Source organism: Asterias amurensis, chromosome 4 (assembly GCF_032118995.1).
Source record: "Asterias amurensis chromosome 4, ASM3211899v1".
Classification (NCBI taxonomy): domain Eukaryota; kingdom Metazoa; phylum Echinodermata; class Asteroidea; order Forcipulatida; family Asteriidae; genus Asterias; species Asterias amurensis.
Window position 1 is genome coordinate 23,059,064 of NC_092651.1, and position 25,439 is coordinate 23,084,502.

At 38.1% G+C, this 25,439-nt stretch overlaps 1 protein-coding gene across 3 annotated transcripts; it reads left to right on the forward strand.

The window, feature by feature from the left end:
• Positions 1-11: 11 nt before the first annotated feature.
• Positions 12-18,359, forward strand: LOC139936011 (uncharacterized). Of its 3 annotated transcripts, none has more exons than XM_071930706.1 (13): positions 12-85; positions 504-664; positions 2,157-2,347; positions 4,540-4,689; positions 6,257-6,355; positions 7,490-7,626; positions 9,064-9,169; positions 9,882-10,079; positions 10,957-11,072; positions 11,381-11,640; positions 12,524-12,862; positions 13,441-13,543; positions 15,712-18,359. In XM_071930706.1, exons 2-13 carry the CDS (start codon positions 547-549, stop codon positions 16,370-16,372), a joined length of 2,478 nt encoding a protein of 825 aa, XP_071786807.1. In that variant the 5' UTR covers positions 12-85; positions 504-546; the 3' UTR covers positions 16,373-18,359. The 3 variants fall into 3 exon arrangements, with proteins under 3 accessions (XP_071786807.1, XP_071786809.1, XP_071786808.1); XM_071930708.1 differs by having other exon boundaries at positions 13,444-13,543; XM_071930707.1 differs by having other exon boundaries at positions 11,384-11,640.
• Positions 18,360-25,439: the final 7,080 nt, after the last annotated feature.

The window sequence follows — 25,439 nt, forward strand, 5'->3', positions numbered from 1 at the left end:
TACTATGGAGGGCGCTATTTTGTTATCAATAATTCCATCTATATCTGAAGCCAGACATGACATCAGACAGAGAGAAAGTTGGAAGGTTGTTTGTTTTTCTATTCAATATCACTTTTATCAGTGAAATAGTTCTTAAGAAATTTGGGTTAACAAGTTGTGGCATTATATACTATTACTAAGTTTCACTTGTATTCAGTAATATAAACCTAATTTAGTAAATTAGTGCAACAGATAAAGTAGTTTTTTCTACTACCTACACAGAGGGCTAGTTTTCGTTTTCCTGATTCTTTGTTTTGTTTTCTTTTTCTGTTTCATTCTTATTTTAAATCATCTTGGTTTGGATTTTTTTTTAGTGTAACATCTACATCTATGATCTAGTCTACATCTGGATTCCCTATGGAAAAATTGTACGACCTCGCCACCAATTTCTGGCCCTTTTTTGTTTTGTTTTTTACACATAAGTTTTGATCATGATTAATTTAAATAAATACTTTTCTACACAGATTGTTCATGAAGTACGTTTAGGAAGGCTGTCTGAAGGCAGACATGACATCACTGTTTGATGAACAGAGGGGTCGTCTATGCACCGTGTGCTACCATCAATATTCATGCCACGGTGGTGCTGTACCACGCATCTTGACTTGTGGCCATAGTTTTTGCACTGGTAAGTAGACTTGATGACAAGTCGTACCGTCCCCGTAACTGCACCGCGCTCCGACTGCACCGCGCTTAACAATTACCGTCTTGACTTCAAGACTAACTGGTAAGCCACACATGCAAAATATTGTTTTTGCATTTTCAGATTAGTTACAGATTTAGGACATGACTTACATACAGAGCTGTTTGTTCAAATCCCCCAAGCTAACCACTGATTTCACTGTTACTAGAGTAAGTATTGTCATCTAGTTTCTGAATCACAGTTTCTTGATTTGTGTACTAATAATAGATGTTAAAGGCACTGGACACTAATGGTAATTTCTCAAAATAATTGTTAGCATAAAACCGTACTTGGTAATGAGCAATGGATAGCTGTTGATAGTATAAAACATTATGAGAAATGGCTGCCTCTGAACCAACGTAGTTTTTGATAAAGAAGTAATTTCTCACTAAAATATTTAAAATGCAAGCCATCTGAAAGCACAAAACTTGTGCGACAAGGGTGTTTTTTCTTCCATTATGATTAGACGACCAATTGAGTCCAAAATTTCACAGGTTTTTTATTTTATGCATGTTGAGATACACCAAAAAGATTACTGGTCTTAGACAATTACCAAAGGTGCTGTGAAACCAATGTTTGTGTGAGAGAGATTAGCTAATAGGTTAGACATTTATTCCAATATTGGTAACAACAAACAAGTGTATCAAATGTAATTTGAGCATTATTACACAAACTTTAGCATCAATTTAAACATAGGCCTAGTTATTACAGGTATGGTTTAAAATAGCTGTTGCCAGCTTGGTGTTTATATTACCTTGTTGGAGTTTGCCGAGTTCCCTTGACTGAAAGATTATCAAAACAACAAACAAGAAATGGTTTAGCAAAGAGAAATAATGCAGTAGTCTCTGAGGATTATTAACAAGAATGGGCCTTGATCTCTCTTTGTATAATTAATAGGAATGAGATTCATCCTACTTAAAGGAACATTACAGAATTGTTTTTTGCTAACAAAACAGTTGCTGGTAGTGCAAGCACTTTATGTAATCCACCATATACACAAACTGACAAACCTGTAGAAGTTCGAGATCGACCGGCCATCAGGGTCATGAGAAAATGGTGAAAAACCGATTACACATTTTGCATTGCATCGATGTCAAAACAAAAATGAACAGAACGCTCACTGAGCGATAATCTCCAAACGCGAAATTAGATTTTTTATTTCTCATCAAATATGACATTTCAGACAGAAATATTTCAAGGGATGTGTTCTACTATCATCATCATTAGACCGTGTAAGTTTTATGTAAATCTGTGATCTTCAAGATTTTTGTTTCTTACCAAGTCTGTAACGTTCCTTTAAGTTTTTTTGTTCTTCCCTCAATTTTTTGTACCCCAAGAAAAATCTGCAAGAAAAAAATATAAACCCCTTCATTGTAGAGTAAAGGTCAGCCCTTGAACTCAATTTGGTTATTTTCCTTTTTTTAAATTCAATTTGAAGGTTGTCTGAGTAGGATCCTTGGTCAGCTAGCTCATGGCCATATTCGCTGTCCGACCTGCAAAGGAGACACCCTTATTCCAGGCCTCTCCAATGACATCACCAAGCTGGCCAAGAATTTTGGAGTCCTGGAGATTTTGGAAGGAATCGAGGATGGTGGAAGGGTTGTGGATGGAGCCACAACCTTGGATCCAGTAAGTCTTTCATTCAATAGGCCTACTCATTCACTGTTGATTCACTCTCCACCCAGGGCCCATTTTCATAAATCTGTTAAAGCCATTGGACACTTTCTGAACAGAACAAAAAATTAAAAACTCATAGATTTACAAATAGCTTACAGGGTTTACAGAAGGTAATGGTGAAAGACTTCTCTTGAAATATTATTCCATGAAATGCTTTACTTTTTCAGAAAACATTAAAACAATTATCAATTCTCAATATCGAGAATAACAGATTTATTTTAAGCACATGTCATGACATGGCGAAACGTGCGGAAACAAGGGTGGGTTTTCCCGTTATTTTCTCCCGACTCCAATGACCGACTGAGCCTAAATTTTCATAGGTTTGTTATTTTATATATAAGTTGTGATACACAAAGTGTGGGCCTTTGGACAATCCTGTTTATCGATGTTGTGTGATTGCTTTAAGCTGAAGAAATATACTGGGCATATTTCTTGGCTAAGCATGAAGTGACCAGTGTACTAGTCCCAGCAATGGTAAATGTATGAAATTCTGGTAACCCTTTTTCGCACAGTACAGTTTTGTTGCGCTAAGCAAGTTTTTGTGCTTACAGGATGTATGAAGTTGGGTCCAGTTGACCTACGCATTTAAAAAAATTCAATTTCATGGCTCATGGGACATCTGGTGCCTCAACTGTGCACACAGTGCATGGTAGGAGTATAATCAGAAAAGTTTAGAACACTCAACCTCCTGAAGACAATCAGAGCATATTGATTGAAATGTTGAGTTTTACACACACATCCACGAAGGTATTGGTGGACCTCAGTGATTTTTCATTTGATTAAATTTGTTAATTCTGGCTGTGAAGCCAACAACCAAGGACTCTCTGAAAAGTGAACTGTACTACTAGTCAAGAACCCAAGTTACTGTTTTAGATGTGGAAGGAAAACCCCAGTGAACTATACCATAGAAAACCCACTCAATCAAGTAGACCCAATCCACATGGTGCCCCAGTGGGATTTGAACCGGGCTCCTAGAGGTGGAAGGAAAGGAAAAAATAACTATGCTAACCCGACCACTTGGGGGGATCTATGTAAGGGGTCTCAGGCTTTCACTTTTATTGTGAAGAGGCACATCAATTTAGAAGGAACACTTCTATCAGGCATGCAACTCTTCCGCGTTTCCGCGGAAGTCCGCGTGTTTTTCTTTTAGCCTAGTATATGCCTGGCAACAACAATGTACAACTACAATAATGTAAAATAAGCCTAGTACATGTTAACAATGCACCTTAGAGCATAATAAACCTCAACCAGGGCTGTATGCTTCGTTTTTGAAAGGGCAAGGGCACCAAGGCATTTTTTCCTTGGTAAAGGGCACCCTATGATGAAATTGCAAATTTGTACTGGAGCATTTGAAGGGCACCAAAGCAGTGACCAGGGGACACGGAGGCAATCGCCTTCGTTGCCTCCGTGAAGTATCAGGCCTGCTCAACATTTTCTAGGGTACCATTGTGGGTCTCATGTCCCGTGGCGTTTCAGCTGCTCCGCACTTGCGTTGTGCCGTCAAAAATGTTCCTCTTTTTTTTTTTGCATGCCTGTTCTATGAGGACATTTTAATTTTGTACTGGAACTTTACAAAGGGCACAAAAGCAAAAGCACAGGGCACCACTGTGATTGCTTTGGGTGCTGTGTGATATTTCGAGGCCTTGTTGGGTCTATTTATGGGAGTGTCGTGGCCGAGCGGTTAAGAGCGCCGAATTCAAACTCTGGTGTTTCTGATCAGCAGAGTGTGGGTTCGAATCCCCAGCCGTGACACTTGTGTCCTTAAGCAAGACACTTAACCATTGCTTCGTCCTTCGGATGGGACGTAAAGCCGTTGGTCCCATGTGTTGTGTAAACGCATGTAAAAGAACCCAGTGCACTTATCGACAAGAGAAGGGGTTCGCCCCGGTGTTCCTCGCTGGATTGGCAGCATATTGCGCCACATCACCTTGTAAAGCATTACATGGTGCTTAAGGATTAGGTCTTATATCTCAAAAATTCACCCCACTCCTTGCAGTAATAATACCTGGCGCTTTGTATCCTTTGGCAAAAGGCGCGTTATAAATACGGTTATTATTTATTATTATTTATTTATAAATACTAAGGCTTCACTCAAGACAAGATTTAACCTTGTATTCTCTTTGCCTCTTTTCCTGATTGTACAGGTGTTACTGTGTAACGAGCATGAGAATGAACCTAAGAAGGTATTCTGTTTGCAAGATGAGCTATTGATCTGTATTTACTGCCAAGTGTATGGATCTCATCAGGGTCATCAATGCCAGCTGGTGACTGTCTTAGCTGATGAAAGCCGCAAGGTTAGCTCATCTGCAAAGATTCTTGGATTCTGTAGTTTCAACAGTAGTAGAAAATCTGTATTGCATATTTAGAATTCAATTCATTGTTGAGGTGTCCCGTTCCACCTAACATCACTGTCCCCTACCATCACTGGATTGCTGATACACCCAGTATTAAAGGCAGTGGACACTATTGGTAGTTACTCAAAACAATTATTAGCATAAAACCTTTCTTGGTGACGAGTAATGGGGAGAGGTTTATGGTACATTGTGAGAAACAGCTCCCTCTGAAGTGCCATAGTGTTTGAGAAAGAAGTATCTTTCCACAAAATTTGATTTTGAGACCTCAGATTTAGAACTAGGTCTCAAAATAAATTAACCATCTAAACGCATGCAACTTTGTGTGACAAGGGTGTTTTTTTCTTACATTAATATCTCGCAACTTCGATGACCGATTGAGCTCAAATTTTCACAGGTTTGTTATTTTATGCATATGTTGAGATACACCAACTGTGAAGGATAGTCTATGACAATTACCAATAGTGTCCATTGCCTTTAATTTGAATGATGCAACTAAGCACCAGTATGAAGCAAATAAGCCTTCTGGCTATGCGACTGTTGCAATATATCAATCAATCAATCTTGCACCGTATCCCGAAGGAAGCATGCTCTAGAACTGTTCACTCTTCATGCCTGCTTTTCTTGTGTTCTTTGGTTTTCCAGGTAGATGTATCTATGATAACCCCAGTACAGAGAAGTGAAAATGGTTTTATAGTTGTCCGTACTGTCCATAAGATATGGAAATATCTCATGAGCATCTTGAGTTGGCGTTTGAGATGATCTTTATTATTCTAGATTCCTTAATAATTAAACAAATGAAAGTACTGAGGTGATGAAAGGCAAGTTATAAAGTCCTTCACCGAATCATCGGTGTTATATTTTAGATAGATAATAACAATATAATAGTGGCTTCTTATATAAAATGTGCATATTCCTGGTTCAGTGTCTTGTTTAAGGACACATGTCTCACGACTGGGACTCGAACCCACACTCTTCTGATCAGAAACACCCTCGGCCATGAGACTTCCACAATCTATGATGAGACATAATTGTTGATTTTGATCCAACCTACATGTGGTCACTAGTGATCCAACCTAGTCACTAGTGATCCAACCTAGTCACTAGTGATCCAACCTAGTCACTAGTGATCCAACCTAGTCACTAGTGATCCAGCCTAGTCACTAGTGACCCAACCTACATGTAGTAACTAGTGAATGTTTGACAAGCAACAGGTGAAAGTGCTTAAAACCACCTAATGATAGTCTTAACAAAGTTGTAGTATTATTTTTTTGGAGCTGCCTGAATAATCAATTGTGATTGTATTGTGAACTGTTGATTCCCCTAATACACTTGAATATCCTAGTAAATTCATGTTTTTAGATGGTTGAATATTTACAACACCTTGGAAGAGTGTTGTCAGAGAATTTTACACTCAGAGAATTTTACACTCTTTTTGCCATTTTGTTGTTGTTGATCATGGTCCGTTGAAAATCTGTCGAAAATCACAAAATTTGTTGAATGTTTACAGATGATTGGGTCGTTTGTGGAGCGTTTGAATGAACAGAAAGACAGCACTGTGTCTGTGAGTCGAGCGGTCAATGAGACAGTCGCTGCTGTGCAGGTTAAGGTAGGACAAAATGGGATGTTTTTTCTTGAGTGATCAGGGCCCAATTTCATGGCTCTGCTTACCACCGAATTCTGCGCTTACGATCACGATTCCCCGCTTACCTGCAAGCGCCGAATTTCTGCGCTAGCCTCGTAAGCGTAGAATGCCTAGTAACGTGGAGTACGCACGCGCAGAAGCCCAAATTCGCCCCTAACCCGTGAAATAGGCTTGCCGTGAGCACAGAATTCCCTGCTTCCGTAAGCGCCGATTCTGTTGAAATTGGGCCCTTGTCTTTGTAAAGGGCGAGTCAAAAAAAAGTTCACCGAGATTTATGATTTGAAAACAAAACAAGAACTGACTCAAAACCCCATTGAAGCATGTATAAACAAGCATTCCTGCTGATCTGAAGAAAAAAAAATGTAAACATTTTGAAAATTTTTAATAGAAGTAATAAATGGCTGTTTTACCGAAAGCAGTCATGTTTGTAGCTGTTAATGGAATGTTAATCCTAGACTGAATCTAAAATGAGTTCCTTTATTAAAATAGACATGACTCCTCTTAGGCAAGAGAGATTGCTTGTTTAATATTATGTTATACTGAATTTTCGAGTTTCATTTGATTGTTTTGAAACAAATCACTAATTCCGGTCAGCTTATTCTTTGATTCAGCCTGTAATTAGGTAACACCAATCCTATCAGGTTTTACTCTCCCTTGTTTAATGCACAAGGCTTGTATTTTACCATTTTGAGCAAAGTCGAACACTGATGTCTGCCCTGGTATTTTATCTTTGAGATGGCATGGCAACTTTTCTAAAAAAGGCTCTTTCTTGGGGAAACTTTGAAGAGGTACCAAGAGCATCTTAACCCAAAAAGTAATGAAGTCAGATGCTGATTTCAGATGATGCATGTGGCCGGTCGGTCCGCTCTGCTTTTTCAAATTTCCTCCATGCTTCTGTGCGCTTTTTTTCCCCCCACACTGCACAGTCTCTCGTCATCTAATGTTGCATGCTGCCATGCTGCACACGACTGCGAAAAGCACAGCTAGCATGCTGGCCCATATTATGTGTAGCCCTTAACTTTTGACTGGCCATCGGGCCTTGTGATGACGGTCAGGAAATATATCATCTCATACTTTGTGATCTATTTATCTATCAAGGAGGATCGACTAATGTATGATGCAACACGCCATTTTGAGATGCTTAGACGCAAGCTGAGCCAGAGAGAAAACCAAGTTAAGATCCTACTAAGCAACAGGACATCAGCAAAAGTCATGTTACTAGACAAACAGAAAAGGTATGCTTCATTACCCAAAAATGCCATCGCCAGGGTAACAAATATTCTATGGGACTTGGTAATATTAATTCTCTGGGAAGTGAAATGTGTGGAGTGTGGAGGGTCATGGTCGAGCGAAATAAACATCTGGTGTTTCTGATGAGCAGAGTGTAGGTTCCAGTCCTTCATTGGATACTTGTATCTTTAAAGGCAGTGTACACGTTTGGTAATTTATATTCAAAATTCAAAACTTGGTAACGAGTAACGGAGAGCTGTTAAGATTCTTTTTGTTAAAGTAAAAAAGTATCAGAAATCAGACCATTAAAAAGTACGAGATCGTAACCGTGGATCATTCTATTCTACTTTATTCTGCAATTTCCATCCAGCACACGTTGTTAACATGGTTAAGCGGAGGGCAACATTCACGGCACATTTTTAAAAAATTTTTTTCACCCAAATTGCATTTTCTCCCTCCCTTTTATCAGCAATCATACACAAACTAGCTTACCTATGATCTATAAGAACACATACAATATTTTTTCATCTCGGAAAGGTCTAAAACAAAACCGTAAACGAAATGGCTGACATTTTGTCTGAGGAGGGAAAACGGTCACGTCGTGTGCATTGATACTGCAGTCACAGTGCAACGACTGTTATTTGTTTCTGTTGCATTGATCAGCAGTAATTAACAAATTAAAGATGCTATGTCAGATTTTTTGCCTGATTTAAAGGTATTTTGATGGGGGTCGAGAAAGTTACAACATTTCATTTGAGCCATTGCTCGAAAAAGTCCGCCAATTATTAGTAGCAGTGAAACAAAGTGCTCCAAATTAGTTTTTGTCGGGATCCCGACAATATATCACGTGACCAATTCTTATGTGTTTTATAAGAAAAGTTTTACATTTTTGTCATGGTTCCTGACCATTAAAAGTAAAAGTTTAACTTTTTTTCGTTAGAGCGGGTGATACTCTTTGAAATACCATTCAGTCAAAAAAAATCTATTTTTTAATGTTTGGGGCCAAAAATCTGACAAAGCATCTTAAAGTAACAAATTAATCCCAAAACAACTTTTTTTTGGGGGGGGGGAATTTTCAGTTCAAATGAACATTTAGGAAGTCAGCAGTAGTTAAACTTATCCAACCTTTATGTTTATATAAGAGTTTCCCTGGGTACAGTATCAACCTTTTATCTAATTAAAAAACATGCAACAGAATTTGTTGTGCCTGAACCGGAATTAATGTTTTTGTCAAACAGAGTTTGCACGTTTCTGAATCGGAAAATCATTGGCCCTAGATTTTACTTCTGCTATCTGGGTTGAACTCCCAGACTGGTGTCAAATAAAATATTATTTATCCCTGAAGCAGTTACAAATAAGTGTTTGATTCTCATCTGCACTTATGAATCAAGTTAGTCTTTACCACTCTACCTGAACCTCATATTGAAATTGTTTGTCTTCAGAAAGTTGAATGATTTGATTGTGAAGATGGATCAACTGAGTGCTTCCTGCCAAGCTGTCCTGACTCGTCCTGATTATGAACTCGTTCAGCAAAAGACAAAGTTAGAGGTAATATCATGGATTTGTTTCTCTCATTACCTTTTCAAATATTCTACTCTAAATGTTAAAGGCAGTGGACACTATTGGTTATTACTCAAAATAATTATTAGCATAAAACCTTACTTGGTAACGAGTAATGGGGAGAGGTTGATAGTATAAAGCATTGTGAGAAACGGCTCCCTCTGAAGTGAAGTAGTTTTCGAGAAAGAAGTAATTTTCATTGAATTTGATTTCGAGATCTCAGATTTAGAATTTGAGGTCTCGAAATCAACCATCTAAGCGCACACAACTTTGTGTGACAAGCGTGTTTTTTTCTCTCAATATTATCTCGTAAGTTTGATGACCGATTGAGCTCAAATTTTCACAGGTTTGTTATTTTATGCATTATGTTGAGATACACCAGCTGTGAAGGCTAGTCTTTGATAATTACCAATAGTGTCCACTGCCTTTAAATTTCCATCTGGGATAATGAATATTCATTTTGGTTTGACCCATATACACTGATGCATGTTAGCACTGATACTCGTTACTTTCCCGAGTTATTTGAACTGCGTCTAGCTGCCGGGAAATCTTGGTGGTCTAGTTGGTAAGACACTGCTCTAGAGTTGCAAAGGTCGTGGGTTCGAATCCCACCCGAGTAATATGCCTGTGATTTGTTTTAATTTTTTTTAAATAATATTATTAATATTGTTATTATTGCTATCTTGTGTGTTACTTTCAGACTGAGTTCCGGAGCCTATCTACCTTCATTGAGGAGCGAGACTTACGTCCATGCATCAAAGATGATCTCCATTGCTTCTTAGATCCTGCCATGTTGGTGCGTGTTGGTAGTCATGGTATACTTATCAAGGAACCAGTCTACAGAGGGACCACGGCTACCACTGCATCATCCTCTGCTACTGCAAGCTCATCACAAAGAGTGAGTCAGAATTCCCGTCAAAAATAAGTTTTAATTTGGAGTTGAACATAGAAAAATGGAATAGAAAATTTAATAAGCTGTTGCAAACTACTTATCAACCAAAAAGACATTTAGTATTTCTGCAAACAATAACTAATGGCCTGAGGGTTAAAGGTTGAAATAGTCTTCAAGAAAGACTTAGGTAGGGTCGAAATGACAGGCCATTTATTATTTTTTTGCAAAAATGGATTAGAGTGGGACTCTAACCTGTGACAGTCGGATTAACGTGCTGGTGCTCTGCCAACTGTGCTAATAAGCTCTAATATTGGCGATCTCCCTTTTTTGTAAATATTCTTGTTCTGAGTGCCATTCGGAAGCCATACAATTTACCTTGGGTGTCTGTATTCCATGGGGATAATATTTACGTTGTGAAAAGGGCTAAAATAGAAATGAGATTCAGGATTTCTGAATGTACTCTTCATAAACAGAACCTCTTAACTAACAGTGCTCTTTATAGCAGGTGTCCATGGACTGAAGTGCATGACTATTCTTGTTTAGGTTGATTACCCCACTACTACTACTAATAATAATAATCAGTTTTTATATTGCGCTTTATACACCATGTCTCAAAGCGCTTCCAACATTATTACCCTGATCACAGGGGCATTTCATTCCATAAACCATCTCAGCTCCCTTAGGAGTACCGGTATACAGCCTGTGCCGCCAAATATGTAGCGCACTAAGCTAAATCAATCACAAGAACCATCTCTGTCCTCACAGGTACCCATTTACCCCTGGGTGGAGAGAAGCAATTATAGTTAGTTGGTTCTGGAGGGGAATAGGGTCAGTGCTTTTTATAACAAGTGTTGACTGAAGTGTATGACTATTCTTGTTGTAGGTTGATTCCCCTTCCCATGAATCAGTGGGTTCTGGAGGGGATGCAGACAGACAAGAAGGGGATTGTGAACATATCGAATGGCCGGCAGAGATTGATGTCAGTGGTCGTAACGCAAGGTAAGATCGCTCGGGGGAGTTGATGGAAGTGTGTCTCAATGGGTCACTCAACCTTAAGAAACTTAATTTGATATAAGAAATTCTTAAATTTCCATGTCAGTTGTTGAAAGCTTGAAACGTTAGTAGTATTTTGACTGGTTACCGATTTCTACTAAGCAAGATTTTCCCCCTGGTAAGCCATTTGTTTGTGCTTAACAGGTTTATGACAGTGGGCCCTAAGGTTAACCTGGATGTACATCACTGCTCAGTCCTGTGAAGATTCATTAAAGCAAACAACTATTTAGTTGAATTGTAATTTGTTTCTTTAGCAGACAGCAACTGAATGCTTCTGATGTTATCGTCATTTACGACGACATGGAGCTTGAACCTACTGCAGCAGCAGGCAACAGCAGCAGCAGCAGCACACTAATACCCATTGAATGCCAGCAACAGCAATCACAACATCATCGAATGTGCCGCTGTCGTATTTGCAGTAATGACTCAACTAGACAACCTGGTCAGGCTGGTCTCATGACATCTGCTACTAATCGACCAAGGGCAGCACGAGGGAGCACCCATCAAGTTCTAAGTAAATCTTGAACAATCATTGTCTTCTATCTTTTGTGATCTCCTAGTTTTTTTCTAACAACAATATAATGATACCCCCGAACAAAGATATTGACAAAATAGGGACACCGCCAATATAGGGCTAGATAGCTCAGTTGGTAGAGCGCCGGCACGTTAATCCGGAGGTCGTTGGTTCGAATCCCACTTTAGTCAATTCTTTGTTCAACCCCAAAAATCATTTCAACAATATAATGATATGAGACATTGTAAAGCGCATAATGCAGGAGCCTCTATGCGCAACACATAACATCAAACAATGACATGAAATAGAGCAATAGTTTCACAAAATAAAGTTTCAAACGAAGGAGTCTTTAAAAGTCCCTTGAAAATCTATAGAGCGTTATGATATGATTTTTTATTCTCAAATGATGTGTTTTGTTTCAAACAAAAGGTGCACAGACCCTTTAAAGACACTGGACACTACTGGTAATTGTCAAAATCCAATTCTGAGGTCTCGAAATCAAATTCTTGGAAAGTTACTTCTTTCTCGACAACTTTGTCACTTCAGAGGGAGGCGGTTCTCACAATGTTTTATACGTTCAACAGCTCTCCATTACTCGTTACTAAGTAAGGTTTTGTGCTAATAATTAGTTTGAGTAATTACCATTTTTTATTTTGAGCAGTGTCCACTGCCTTTAACAACGTGTTCTTTACTGAAAACTAAAACATACCCTATAATCAGTATTTTTGTATTATTTGTCTTTCTTTTAAAAACATCTCATTTGCGTGCACCCAGCCTCATTTAAAGATAACCTTTCAACTAGAACAAACCCCTTTTAATCCCCAACTATTCAAACAATTTGGATATTGCATCTTCAATTGATTTTACTCATTGTTTTCAACAGGACGACTGCAAGTCCCATTGTCAACCACACCACCATCTAACAACTCAAGTTCCTCAGGAGATGAGGATAGTCCTGACCTGAGTGAACTCAGCGACATGGAACTAGACCGCCCTCTACGATCAGCGTGGGCCAATCGGGGAGGATGGTCAGCAACGATCACCACCAGCAATACTGGGTCTGATAACGGTGCTGTGGCGAGTATCTCAATGGGAGGTACATCATCAGAGGCTGTAGTGACTGATGTCTCACAGGGTATTGGATTGGTGGATGCTGATGCAGATGTAGCTATTGGAGAATCACCTCAGGAAGGAGCTGTTGGAGGAGAACAACCACATACAGGTAACCCCCCCCCCCCCAAGGGTTGGAGGCAAGAATTATTCTTAAAGTTGCCAAGATGTTGGTGTTGTGTGGCCTTGATCCCTTTTCAACCACACAGGTAAACCTTTTACTCACTAAGGGTTGGAGACAAAACTTATTTTTATAGTTGCCAAATTATCGATCGTGTATGGCCTTGATCCATTTTCAACCACACAGATAAACCTTTTACTTATTAAGGGTTGGAGGCAAGAATTATTTTTATAGTTCCTGTATGGCCTTGATCCATTTTGGCCTATTTCCTTTCTTGTCTTTCTCTTTCTATTCCTCAAGTGCTTTGGGATCTCAGTGTGAAGTGCTACATAAGAGTCATCTTCTATTTTATCTTATCACAACCTGCAAAAGACACTCCCATAGCCTTACATCTTGAGGGGCTTTCACAGCATCCCTGCTGTTTCCACAAAAATGCCCCTTCTGTAAACCATTACTATGATTTCCATTTATCGCAGCATACACACGAAAGATGACAACTTTCTTTATTATTAATATTATTATTATTATTGTTTTTATTATTATTTTTTATTTTGTTTATTCCCATCCAGCAGTAGATGAGACAAGAAGGGAAGAGGTAGAGCCATGGGAAGTTGTGACCTCATCTCCACGGCGACTACGCAGGCATGCACACCAATCATTGCAACATCAGAGGTAATTCAAGAGATTAAGAGATTCAATTCTTGTCCAAAGCTTGTACTAAGCCTAAGCCAATATTTTTATATCAACTCTCGATCAGTTTTTTTGTTTATGTTGGGACCATATCACATAGGGCAATTGACAGGCAAACAGTTTCCAGGCAAGCACTACGGTGAAAGATTATTTCCAGTCAAATTCCACATAATTTTCTTAAAGACAATGGACACTATTGGTAATTGTCAAAGACAAGTCTTCTCACTTAGTGTATCTCAACATATGCATAAAATAACAAACCTGTGGAAATTTAAGATCAATTGGTCATCAAAGTTGCGAGATAATAATGAAACAAAAACACCCTTGTCACACGAAGTTGTGTGCTTTCAGATGCTTGATTTCGAGATATCAAATTCTAAACTTGAGGTCTTGAAATCGAATTCGTGGAAAGTTAACTTCTTTCTTGAAAACAGCTGCGTAAAGGCCTTAAAGCCATTGGACTCTTTCGTGTATCACAACTTGTATATAAAATAACAAACCTGTGGAAATTTAGACTCAATCGGTCATCGGAGTCGGAAGAAAATAACGGGTAACAGGTTTGTTATTTTATATGGAAGTTGTGATACACAAAGTGTGGGCCTTGGACAATACTGTTTACCGAAAGTGTCCAATGGCTTTAAGGAAGTATAGAACAGAGGAATGTTATAGGTAACAACAATCTGAAATAAATTTCCTTCAGGAAAGTGTTGGTTTTGAGAAGAGTTTTAAGTTTTGAAGTTTTGTTGTGAGAAAAACCAGGGTTTTAGAGCTAGTACAGTCATTTGACCAGTTCGGGATCATTGACCAGTTCGGGATCACTTCAACTTTGCAATAACCAAATAATAATATCACTTCTCATTATTACCAATTTCTGTAGATAAATGTGAAGATTAACACCCATTAAACCAACAAACCCAAAATAAGGTGCCAAATATCATCAGCAAATAAATTATGGCCTTTTTCCTGAAGGTTGTCCGCGAAATTTATCATTTTTTTTGTTTAAAAATGTTGGTTGAAAAACACTGTTAAAACTTCTTACCTTTAGAATTGGAGTGCCGGGGCAAAAAATGTTTATGTAAAATGATAAGAATGTGTAAAAAAACATTCCTGTAAATACTGTGCAGTCATTTTTTTTTTTTTTTTGAGGAGACGAAGATCCCAAAATCTTCTTTGGGGGGGGGCAACTTACCCTTGACCAGTGTGGGATCACTCAACATCTCATTGCGTCAAATGGTGCCGCACTAACTTACTAAGTATGGTAAAATCATACTTCTGCAGTAGAAAGTTTATTTAGTTGATTTTGAGAAACATTACTTCAACAAATTCTTGGAGATTTTTTATTTTGTGAGAAAATTAAACTTGGAGGGGTCAATAATGCTTTTTAGGTTCGCTTCACTTTTTCATTTGCTTTTGCTGTTGTTTTGTGGTTTTGTCACTGGGTTTTTGCGCTGCTATTGGAGACACTTGCACGACATTCACTAAAGAAAGGAAGTCCAAGTCCATGCCAACAAACCTCTGAAGTTTCGTGTCCTTGAGGGACAGTTTTATGAATGGGAGTATGGGTTTGCAATAAAGGGCACTCTACTGATTCAGAATAGATTCAACTGATCCTGAACTGGTCAAACAGTTGACGATACTTTTCTCAAAGCCTCTTCAAAAGAACTAATCTTTTTTTGTCTGTGAATACTTGGTGAGTTTTATGTCATGTTTAGATAAACTGATATAAAAATTTTGTTTAAGTTATCAAAGAGATTGTAACAAAAAACAATGTGAATTCAAAAAGTGATCCAGAACTGGTCAAACGACTGTACAGCTTGCTCTACTCATCTCTTGAAGACAAGTGACTCACTAGTACATTCAAAATGTAAAGACTCTGCTATATCTCAGCCTTGGTTCTTCTATGAAAAATACATCTTTTGCTTAATGTTTAAATCCAAAGTCTGTGATTGAGCAGACTGCACAATTTCAAACTTATTAAGGTGTTTTGGTATTATTTTACAGCAACAAAAGTTTAATCAATGAAATTAACGTATTTTAGAAATAAGCCTAATTTTTGCAAGTTCCCTAAATCATGTTTTTTTTTCTTTTTAATTTCTTTTTTCATGTGCCATAATGTTTTTTTTTTTTTTTTTTTTTTTTGTTTGAATCAGACTAAAAGGTGCCCTGATGTGCTCAGTGTTCAACTGTACGTCAACCAACTGCCACTTTTATGTCCGCTGCAAAAACTGCTCTCGCCTGTTTTGCCAGAAGTGCATCAACACGTCCATCAGCGCCCGCCGTTGCTATAAACGCCCTCGTGGACATAGCTTTATGTATATACCATGCAATGCTGCGAATGCCTCGGGCAACAACAGCCAGACACATCAGCACCTCAGCCACCGCTACCACCATGCCCACCTACGCAGCCTGAGACAACACGAACGCCAGGGGATTCAAGCCGACAGTGAGGCTCGCAATACAGAATCAACCGGCTCTTGGCACTGTATACACTGTCTGAGCGTTAATCCAGTACAGACTGGAGTTCAGTGCTGTACAAGCTGTGGACAGGTGAATGAGAATCAGCAAGAGTCAGATGAAGTAACAGAGTTAATGACATTCCCACCTTCTCCAGGTGACATCCAGAACTCACCATCACCTATTGATGGTGTTGTGTCGCAGAGCTCTGACATGCATCATGGAAATCCCACTCCTGACACCGACAATCAGGGAGCTGACACCGTACATGAAGAGGTATACAATGTAGATGATAGCCCTAATGCAGATGAACGTCATGGTCTGGAAGTTCTGAATTGGCCTGCACCAAATGAGTAAAAATGGTGTTCGAAATGAAATATAATAGAATTAAAGGAGATTTAACATTAGAATATACATGAATTTAATTCATGATTTGGGGTTGAACAAAGAAAACATTTCTAGAATTTGAACAAATGATCTTGTTCAACCCAAAATCATTTGAAATTTACCCAGTCCGTGTCCCTTGTTGTTCATAGCTTTTTTAAATCTAGAAAACCCTAAATGGAAGAAGTATTCCAGTTGATATAACATTCCACCAGTTCCTTAGTCAATTTCTATCAGATATATTAATGAAAGCATGATACCACCTGTGGTGAGCATGTGTAGTAGTGAACTTTGGAGCAAATTGCAGGAATGATTTGTGAAATTATTTTTCAGTTATTGATTGGATGGGGAATCTATTAAAAAAGATGTATTTATTCCTGTAGTGATAAAATCATTTCAACCCAAAAGAAGAGTCTATTTTTCATGCTGTCCTTTTTTCTGTCAAAAGAAGGATAATCTGTTGTTGTAGATGTAGCTAATGTTGGAATGCAATAAGAGTAAGCAATATTGTAAGTATTATTGGTTTTGCTCTTACACAATGTATGAGAATTAATGTCACAGAGTGCTTTACGAGTCCTGTAGGGAGCATTCTATCTACAGTCTGTTTAGTCTGGGTTCGAACCCATGACCCATGATTACTAGAGCAATGTATGAGAAGTAATGTGACGGAGTGCTTTATAAGAGTCCTGTCTGGAGAATACAATCAATAGGCTGTTAGTTTTGGGTTCGAACCCATGACCCTTAAATACTAGAGCAGGTACGTGTCTCAAGTCCTTAAGTCAGCAGAGGGTGTTCCTGTAAATGCGATAGGCTTAGGGTGCGGTTCATTAGGCCAAATAAAACAAAATACCAGTTGATCGTCCATTTTTTTTCAAAAAAAAAGAGGAGGATGAGGGCCTTTTTATTTATTATTTCAAATCAAATAGGCCACAAGTTCTTCAGTTTGAACCCACCGCAAACTTATTTTATATCTATTTGTTGCATGAGGACCTGTGTTAACGCTACTAACACTAACAGGGTCGGATTATTACCCACAAAATTATGCTGGTAGACATTCACTAAAATTGTTTTATGAAACAGATGGTTACACGTGTTCGAGAGCATCACGTTATGCAGGCCTGTATGCTTCGTTTTTGAAAGGGCAAGGGCACCAAGGCATTTTCTTCTTGGTAAAGGGCACCCTATGAGGAAATTGCAAATTTGTACTGGAGCATTTCAAGGGCACCAAGGCAATGACCAGGGGACACGGAGGCAATCGCCTTCGTTGCCTCCGTGAAGTATCAGGCCTGTTATGGATACGGGAAAAGCTCTTGGACTAGTCCTTTTGTAAGGATGCATTTAAAAAACTAAAAAATAGGATGTGAGCGGGGAAGATCAAGTAGTATTTTTTTTATTTAGCCTTATAGTCTTCATACTATCATCTACACCCCGCCCCCAGTCTTCTGAAGACACTTGAGCGGGAGGATATAATGTTTATGGGGTTGTTTTGTAATGAATTTTGAAAAAAGGAGATTGTCCAAAAGTAAGTTACATGGACCAGTGGTTTGATTTTCGATTTTGTTTTTCTTTTCAGGCATCAGTTTTTCTGGAAAATTGATTTTGTTGTGGTAAATAATGTTGGCAAACAGCATTAGCATTATAATATATGATTGATTTCTTGAAGTAAAATTGTGTTTTTGAGTTATTGTTAACTACTCCACATAATTATTATTATATAGTAATTATCTTTTAACTTTAAATGAGGGGTTATGAATATCTGCTCCTAGTTGCATAATCAATAAAATAATTTTCTACTAGTTATGGGATATTTTATTAATTTGTAATAACTCCTACTATTATATTAAAATGGTTATCAATGAGCTATATACGGTGGACAAATGTGTTACTATTGTAAGAACTGTTTTTAGTTTTAAGGTTTCACTGATATCCAAATAAACAAAAGTAGTTAATGTTCACAAAATGTTTTCCTAGAACTGTTCATAATTTCATCTTTATATTCTAAAATTACTACTTTTTTTTAAAGCAAGAAAATGTACGATACCTAAAGTCAAGGAAATATCTTTTAACTTTAAATGAGGGGTTATGAATATCTGCTCCTAGTTGCATAATCAATAAAATAATTTTCTACTAGTTATGGGATATGTTATTAACTTGTTAATGTAATAACTCCTACTAATTATATAAAAATGGTTATCAATATGAGCTAACCTGTAACTGTGTACAGTATGCATGCAATACATGCATTGTACATCGTCAAATGACCTCTAGACATTGAAGTCGGACCACTCAGCAAAATTGGATCATTGAACAATCAGAACAATATTAGCACTCTTTTCACTTTTTTGCACTACCCTCCACTCTTTATTTACTCGACGACGCCAAAGTTTGTACACTTTGATAAAGTACGGCTAGCCTTAACCCTGGTAGGATCGCCCGTCTCTGTTGTACTGCACATCACGTTGTTTATCCCAGGCTATGCTGGCTTAGGGCTAGGCATGTCATTGATCACACACAAAGTTTGCAACATCTTAAAAGAACCTGCCATGTGTTATCGGCCCATGGATCTGGAGGAATAAACCAATTTATTCCTCCATGATCGGCCAAAGCATTTCTTATAACAACAACTGAAGAAAAAAAAATGTAGTCTCTGCCGGTAAACTGGCCGGTAACAATTGGTGCCAGTCTGAGTGACGGTGACTTAAAGACACTGGACACTATTGGTAATTGTCAAAGACCATTCCTCTCACTTGGTGTATCTCAACATATGCATAAACAAACAAACCTGTGCAAATTTGAGCTCAATTGGTCGTCGAAGTTGCGAGATAATAATGACAGAAAAAACACCTTGTCGCACGAAGCTGCTTTCTGATGCTTGATTTCGAAACCTCAAATTCTAAATCTGAGGTCTCGAAATCGAATTCGCTGAAAATTACTTCTTTCTCGACAACTACGTCACTTTAGAGGGAGACGTTTCTCACAATGTTTTATACTATCAACCTCTCATCTCTCCCCATTACTTGTTACCAAGTAAGGTTTATGCTAATGATTATTTTGAGAACATTACCAATAGTGTCCACTGCCTTTAAGCATGTATTGCTTTAAGTCGAATTACATCACAGTTCACATCACACAAAACATGTAATTTTTAGGTCATACTTCAATTGTATAAATATGGAGGAATAATAAATAACTTTGATATAAACCAGTTTGTAAATTAAAAACAAAGTTTTGTAACTTGGCTTTGCAATATACCAGTTTTTAAGAACTTTAAATCAAATCGCACAACTAACGAGTGATTCTAAAACTATTTTTGTCAAGCTGCCTTTACCCACGTCTCTATCAATGGTGACCGAAAGGTTTGTCTTGCGTCTTAAACTAAAATTATGGTTTTAAACTGGCGTTAAGGGACCCCCGGCTGAAGTAAACCTCATTTCCAGCTTTTTACTCGCACCTGTACATAATTCTATCTGCACCTGACACAAATTCCTGTTGCCTAAGTCAACACATGCGCTCACACGCAGTGCGTACATCTTCAACCATTTGAAGGCTGCACTTTACAAGGAAGAAGAAGAAACGCCGTTTATTCCCTTACATATGTAAAGCGAAAAATAATTAGCTTTTGCGAAGTGCTTACCAACCAACATGACATGTGATAAAACGAAACACAATATTGTTGATGACCTGACGTTTTGTCCATCAAGCAGAGCAACATTCCCCAATGTAGTTTCCCTTTGTTAGGGCTCTTCTGAAAGACTTTGGTAAAAAGCCCTTCACATTGTTTTGTAATTTGTCACACTTTGTCCGAACACGTAAATCCGTCCATTTTTGGCCGTAGTTTAATCCGCCCATATTATGAAGATGACTTGACCGTTTATAGCTTATAAAATTCCATGGACACTACATTGCTGGAAATAATAATCCTTGGTAGGGAGCTGTTGATAGTATAAAACGTTGTTAGAAACGGCTCCCTCTGAACAGAGAGTATAAGGACAGAGACTGAAGCAACGTAGTTTTCGAAAACAGAAGTAAGTTTCCACGAATTTGATTTTGATACCCCAGAATTTAATTTTGAGGTCTAACGAAATAAGGCTGTTTCCTTATTCGAAATCACCATCTTTATGCAACAAGGGTGTTTTTTTCTTTCACAGTTATCTCGCAACTACGACCAAATTGAGCTCAATTTTTCTCTGTTTTTTTGTTGTTGCGTATGTTGAGATGGGCCTGCCCCAACTGAGAAGACTGTTCCTTGACAATTATTGAGGAATTGTGTCCACAGTGTCTTTGAAGGCTCGGTTGGATCATGGAGTTAGAATTTTAACCTCCATAATCATGGTCAAATGCTACAATTAGATTCGATGAATAGGATAATCTTATTAAACCTCCACCCTGCCGACAATCGCAAGTGAAAGATTACGAATATCGACTTATTAAACATCTGATGTTTTTTTTCTTTCTCCCCCCATTCTCCTGGGCCTATAATTCTTTTAACCTAATAAGGTTTTTTTTCACAATGAAACGTTATTTTAGCCTTTCAAACCGTGAGCTGGAGAATTAAAGGGACAATTTCAATTGGTGATAGTGCAATCATTAAGCTTTTATATAATATGCATGGTGCCGGGGGGGGGGGGGGACTTTGTATTTGTCAAGAACCAGTTTGTGTGTATAATCGGCTTAGTTGGATCGTGGAATCATCGGATGAGAACAACGCGGCTGTTGAATAAGAACGAAGCCAAAAAGCAATAGAAGGAAAAGGTTGTAAAGACGCACCAGCCAGACTACGAGTTGGGGTGGTTCTGAAAAGTCCAGCATTCTCCAGAAGACGATCAGAGCATACTGATCGATCAAAACGTCGATAGTTAATCCAACGGTTCTTTTCAGAACCATCCCAACTCATTTAGAGATTGTTATTCATGGTGTTGTCTTTGTCAGCCCACAGTGCACCTACCCACACTTTGTAGTTAACTATGATAATGCAAGCCTTTGCTTAAGGACTGCGCACGAAAATCAAGATGGCGGGCTAGAGCAAAGATTCATTTGTCCACGCAGCGCCTTTGCTTTGCCAATGATTCATGTAGAGTACCTTTGAACAGGAAATACGGTGTACAATCGGGATCAGCCCCATATGATTCACACACAAATATTATGTACTATTTGAACCAATAAAACCCCAAAATTTCGATCATTTGAAAGTTGAAGCTTGCATCCTCATTTCTCGCAAAGATCAACGAGGTATATGTAATCCTATTGCTGCGAACGCAACACTGTTGTGAATTACAATGATTATGACTTTATTGTTAATTACAAAACTACAAAAGGTATATCAGTTGGTAATTAGTAAGGTTAAAATTTGGAAGGTTACTCTATGGTACAAGCATGGTTCAAGCATAGCTCCATGGCAAAAGGTACACCATGTAATGGGGGGGGGGGGGTCTACCTCTATGGTAACATATGGAGGTATTTTGCCTCCATTAATCAATCTACAATGTCCATCATAATCATTTAGCGTAAGACAAAGTTAATGCTTTCTTATCCCCCTTTGAAAAAGCAGTATCCACCAAATTTTGATCTTGGAAAAACAATCTTGCCAAAATAAAGTCCAACTTCTTTTGGCGCAAAATAAATTGAACTTCCCATCACCCCTTCTAAAACGTATCTAAAATTGTTGACAGGCTGGTTTCCAGACGACTTTATAGCATAACCGTCCTTAACTGTTTTGAGTAACCCGACGAAAACGTGTTCGTATAAAACTGTGTTGAGTACGCGCATATGCGGCAATTACAAGCGAAGTGTTCACAGTTGCCTGTTCGTGGGACACGGGACGTCTGTGAGGGTTTAAAACAAATTTCTTTCAAACAAGCTCCAACAATGAACTTTAGCACCCTGTAAAAATCCTCAAAATGTGAGTGGTGTCACGATAAAGTGAGGGTACAAACGAAATGAACTGACCAGCAACTGCCTGCACTGAACTCATGAACTGCGGGAAGATGCACACGGAAAACTGGACCGCACTTCGTGCCCTCCCGAGTTTCTGCTTCTATCCACGGCACAGGGTCACATCACACAGCGAATGGAAGAGGACATTCCGTGACCACCAGGTAGGGTGGGTGCGTTTCTTAGTGACTGGTGAATTCTACATTCATGAATACAAGATGGGTAAGAAATGAATGTGTTTGTGAATTAAACGTGTTTGCGAATGAGGTGTGAGGTTTTTTTCTTGGCTACACTACCCACAGTTCTAAGAGAACTTGTCTTAAACTTGTGCATAGCTTGAGAACTTATCTTAAACTTGTGCATAACCCAAGGAGCAATGATAACTTCCCTGCCCATAAAATGCCCGCTGTCGACTGAATGTCAATGTATTGCAACTTAACAATGTGGTGTAAATGGTTAATTAGAGAAGGCAGCTTTGATGGTTTCCAGTTTGCAGTCAACTACATAATGTGGTTCATGGCTTCACATGAATTGTTTTTCCAGTCAATTGGAATTGAAATTTGGCTAATCGGGGAGCTACGTAATTTCGTAGCAATGGTATCAGCTTATCTCTAAAGTAATCTACAAACGTGGGCAGCTCCATTGCATACTTTTCACTTAATAATAATATTAATAATATTTAAAATTTATATTGCGCCTCTTAAATACAAAAGGATCAGAGGTGCAGAACACATGTTAAGCATGGCATGCACTTTAAGCATGTTATCTCAGCTTCAAAACTTAGAATGTCTTCCTCCATAAGTGGACTGCTTGCTCCAAAAATTTCACTTAACACCTTGACTACAGTTTTATCTGTTACACCAACTTTCTTTCTTAAATATCTTCCTACATTCTCTTTAAATGTCTAGTGCACAAAACAAAAGTTGATTCAGGTAAGCACTTTTTGGCTACCTGTTAACGCCTTTTCTTCATCCGAGCCTATAACAACATTGCTAAGAAACTATGAGCTTCACTCAAATTTAACTCTAGAACACCTTGAATGTGGAAAAAAATCTGTGATATGTTGTGTAACTACCATCCCAATGTAAAAATACCGGCCCACACATTCGGACAAGCTTGGTCAAACTCCTTAGTAAATTAGAATTTCGATAGACAAAAGAGGTAAACGAAACATGAACCCAAATTAAACGTACGGTCAATTCCAAGTATGCTCTTAGATGAACTACTACATATATTTGTGAGGTCTTTAAGCTGCTTGTCAGTGTACAAAATTATGCATGGTGGTTTTCCTTTGACTTGTGATTTCTTGGACAAACAAACTTTCAAGAATCATGTTAACAACTGCCTGCTCATCTGCCGGATTGCTTTTATGTTTGACAGTTTTTTTTCCTACTATTAACAGCTTGCTTGGCATTTTGTAGTATTTATTTTTAGTAAATTGGCATTTTTTTAGTAATTTATTTCAGAAGTTTTATCGGAAGATCAGCTATAGTAATGAACTTTAACGGTTTTTTTAAATCTGTGAAATTGATAAAATAAATTTCACAAAATTGCTTTTCTATGGGTTTGTGACTTTCTCATATTATGTTTTCGATTAACCATGGTTTATTCATTGTGTAATGGAAATGTAGATTTATAGAAAAATATTAAATATATCCGCTAAAATGTTAGCAAAATAATTTAAATAAAGACACAGTTTAACAATGCTATGAATTTCTGTTTGAAAGATGTGGTGGTCATGAAAAAGGCCGGTTGTTTTTTGTGAGAAAGTCGAAGGCTTTCTTCTCGTTTTCCCTTGGTGCCTCTGCCTTGAGCCGGTTTCGGTCTTGAAAAAAAAGAGCTTCTTAGCCGTTGTACGGCTGTCTTCAGTCTTGAAGTGTTCGTATTCAGTAGATGGAATTTTCTCTTGTCTCTGCCAAATTAACAACTCCAAATTAACAAGTTTAGAGAATTTGAGATATGGTGCACGAAATTTGACAATAAATCACCTATAAAAGAAATGCAGAATATAAATTTTACAATTAAAGGATCCTGAAATATTTAAATAGTACAAAAATGATGAGCACAGATGGATTAATGAGCGCCAAGTCTAAAAGAGACCCTAAGTTCCTTATGTGTTGGTCGAGAGCTCTTATTGTGGAAGGACACTTCATGTGCCGGTAAACATCTTCTTCCCTTAAGTTTGCAAGAATGTTAATAAACTTGTATACTTTCAAAATGGTCATAGATGAGATGGCAGAAGTCTGCCTTTCGTATTGTCTAGATGGCCAGTCAATGTTCCTCACCACATTCCGTCATCAGTACCTATAATAGAAAGCCAACATTTATATGAAAGTAGAAGTTGTCTTCAAAGCTCCAGAATAGAGAGATGCTTGAAGAAATGATTTTTAAAACAAGCACTTGAAGTCTGCCTTTCGTATTGTCTAGATGGCCAGTCAATGTTCCTCACCACATTCCGTCATCAGTACCTATAATAGAAAGCCAACATTAATATGAAAGTAGAAGTTGTCTTCAAAGCTCCAGAATAGAGAGATGCTTGAAGAAATGATTTTTAAAACAAGCACTTGAAGAAAAGATTTGTAGAGGCATGCGCGGACACACGTCCAGCTTGAGCGATGGCAAATTGTGGAGTGCTTGACCAGAATTTTTGGCAAAGCCAGCCCTCCGACCATGCGTCAGCTTAGGTCAGCTGTTCACTCTCATTTGATAGTTTGAAAAATATCACCTATGGCTCTAAAGTTGATTGGTTGATTTGAAACAGAGGGAGTGAAGAAAAGATAAATCTTTACGACTTCACAGCTTGGGTTTGTGGTCATGGATTTAGGAAAAAGGTACGCCTCTCCCAGTAAACAAAAGGTGTATCTCAACTTCCTCCAAGAAGGTAGTGGTTTCAAGCATGGTTGAATAGATATGTAAAGATCAAAGAGTTAAAACACTAGTTGTTTTATTTCAAAAAAGGAGTTGTTACTTTATTTTTGGTTCCCGCCAAATACTTTTGATGGCGAACCCAGGGTTACATATAACTTTTCCAGATGCTCCTTTCATCCCTACATTAATGGTGTTCTAGAGTTAAATTTGAGTGAAGCTTATAGTTTCTTAGCAATGTTGT

What these genes read in the sequence shown, in the direction of transcription:
- LOC139936011 (XM_071930706.1), top strand. Translation starts at nt 547, where the DNA reads ATGACATCACTGTTTGATGAACAGAGGGGTCGTCTATGCACCGTGTGC. An exon ending in AGCAAAAGACAAAGTTAGAG is followed by an intron (nt 9,170 to 9,881) that starts GTAATATCATGG and finishes TGTTACTTTCAG; the next exon opens with ACTGAGTTCCGGAGCCTATC. An exon ending in CAATCATTGCAACATCAGAG is followed by an intron (nt 13,544 to 15,711) that starts GTAATTCAAGAG and finishes TGTTTGAATCAG; the next exon opens with ACTAAAAGGTGCCCTGATGT.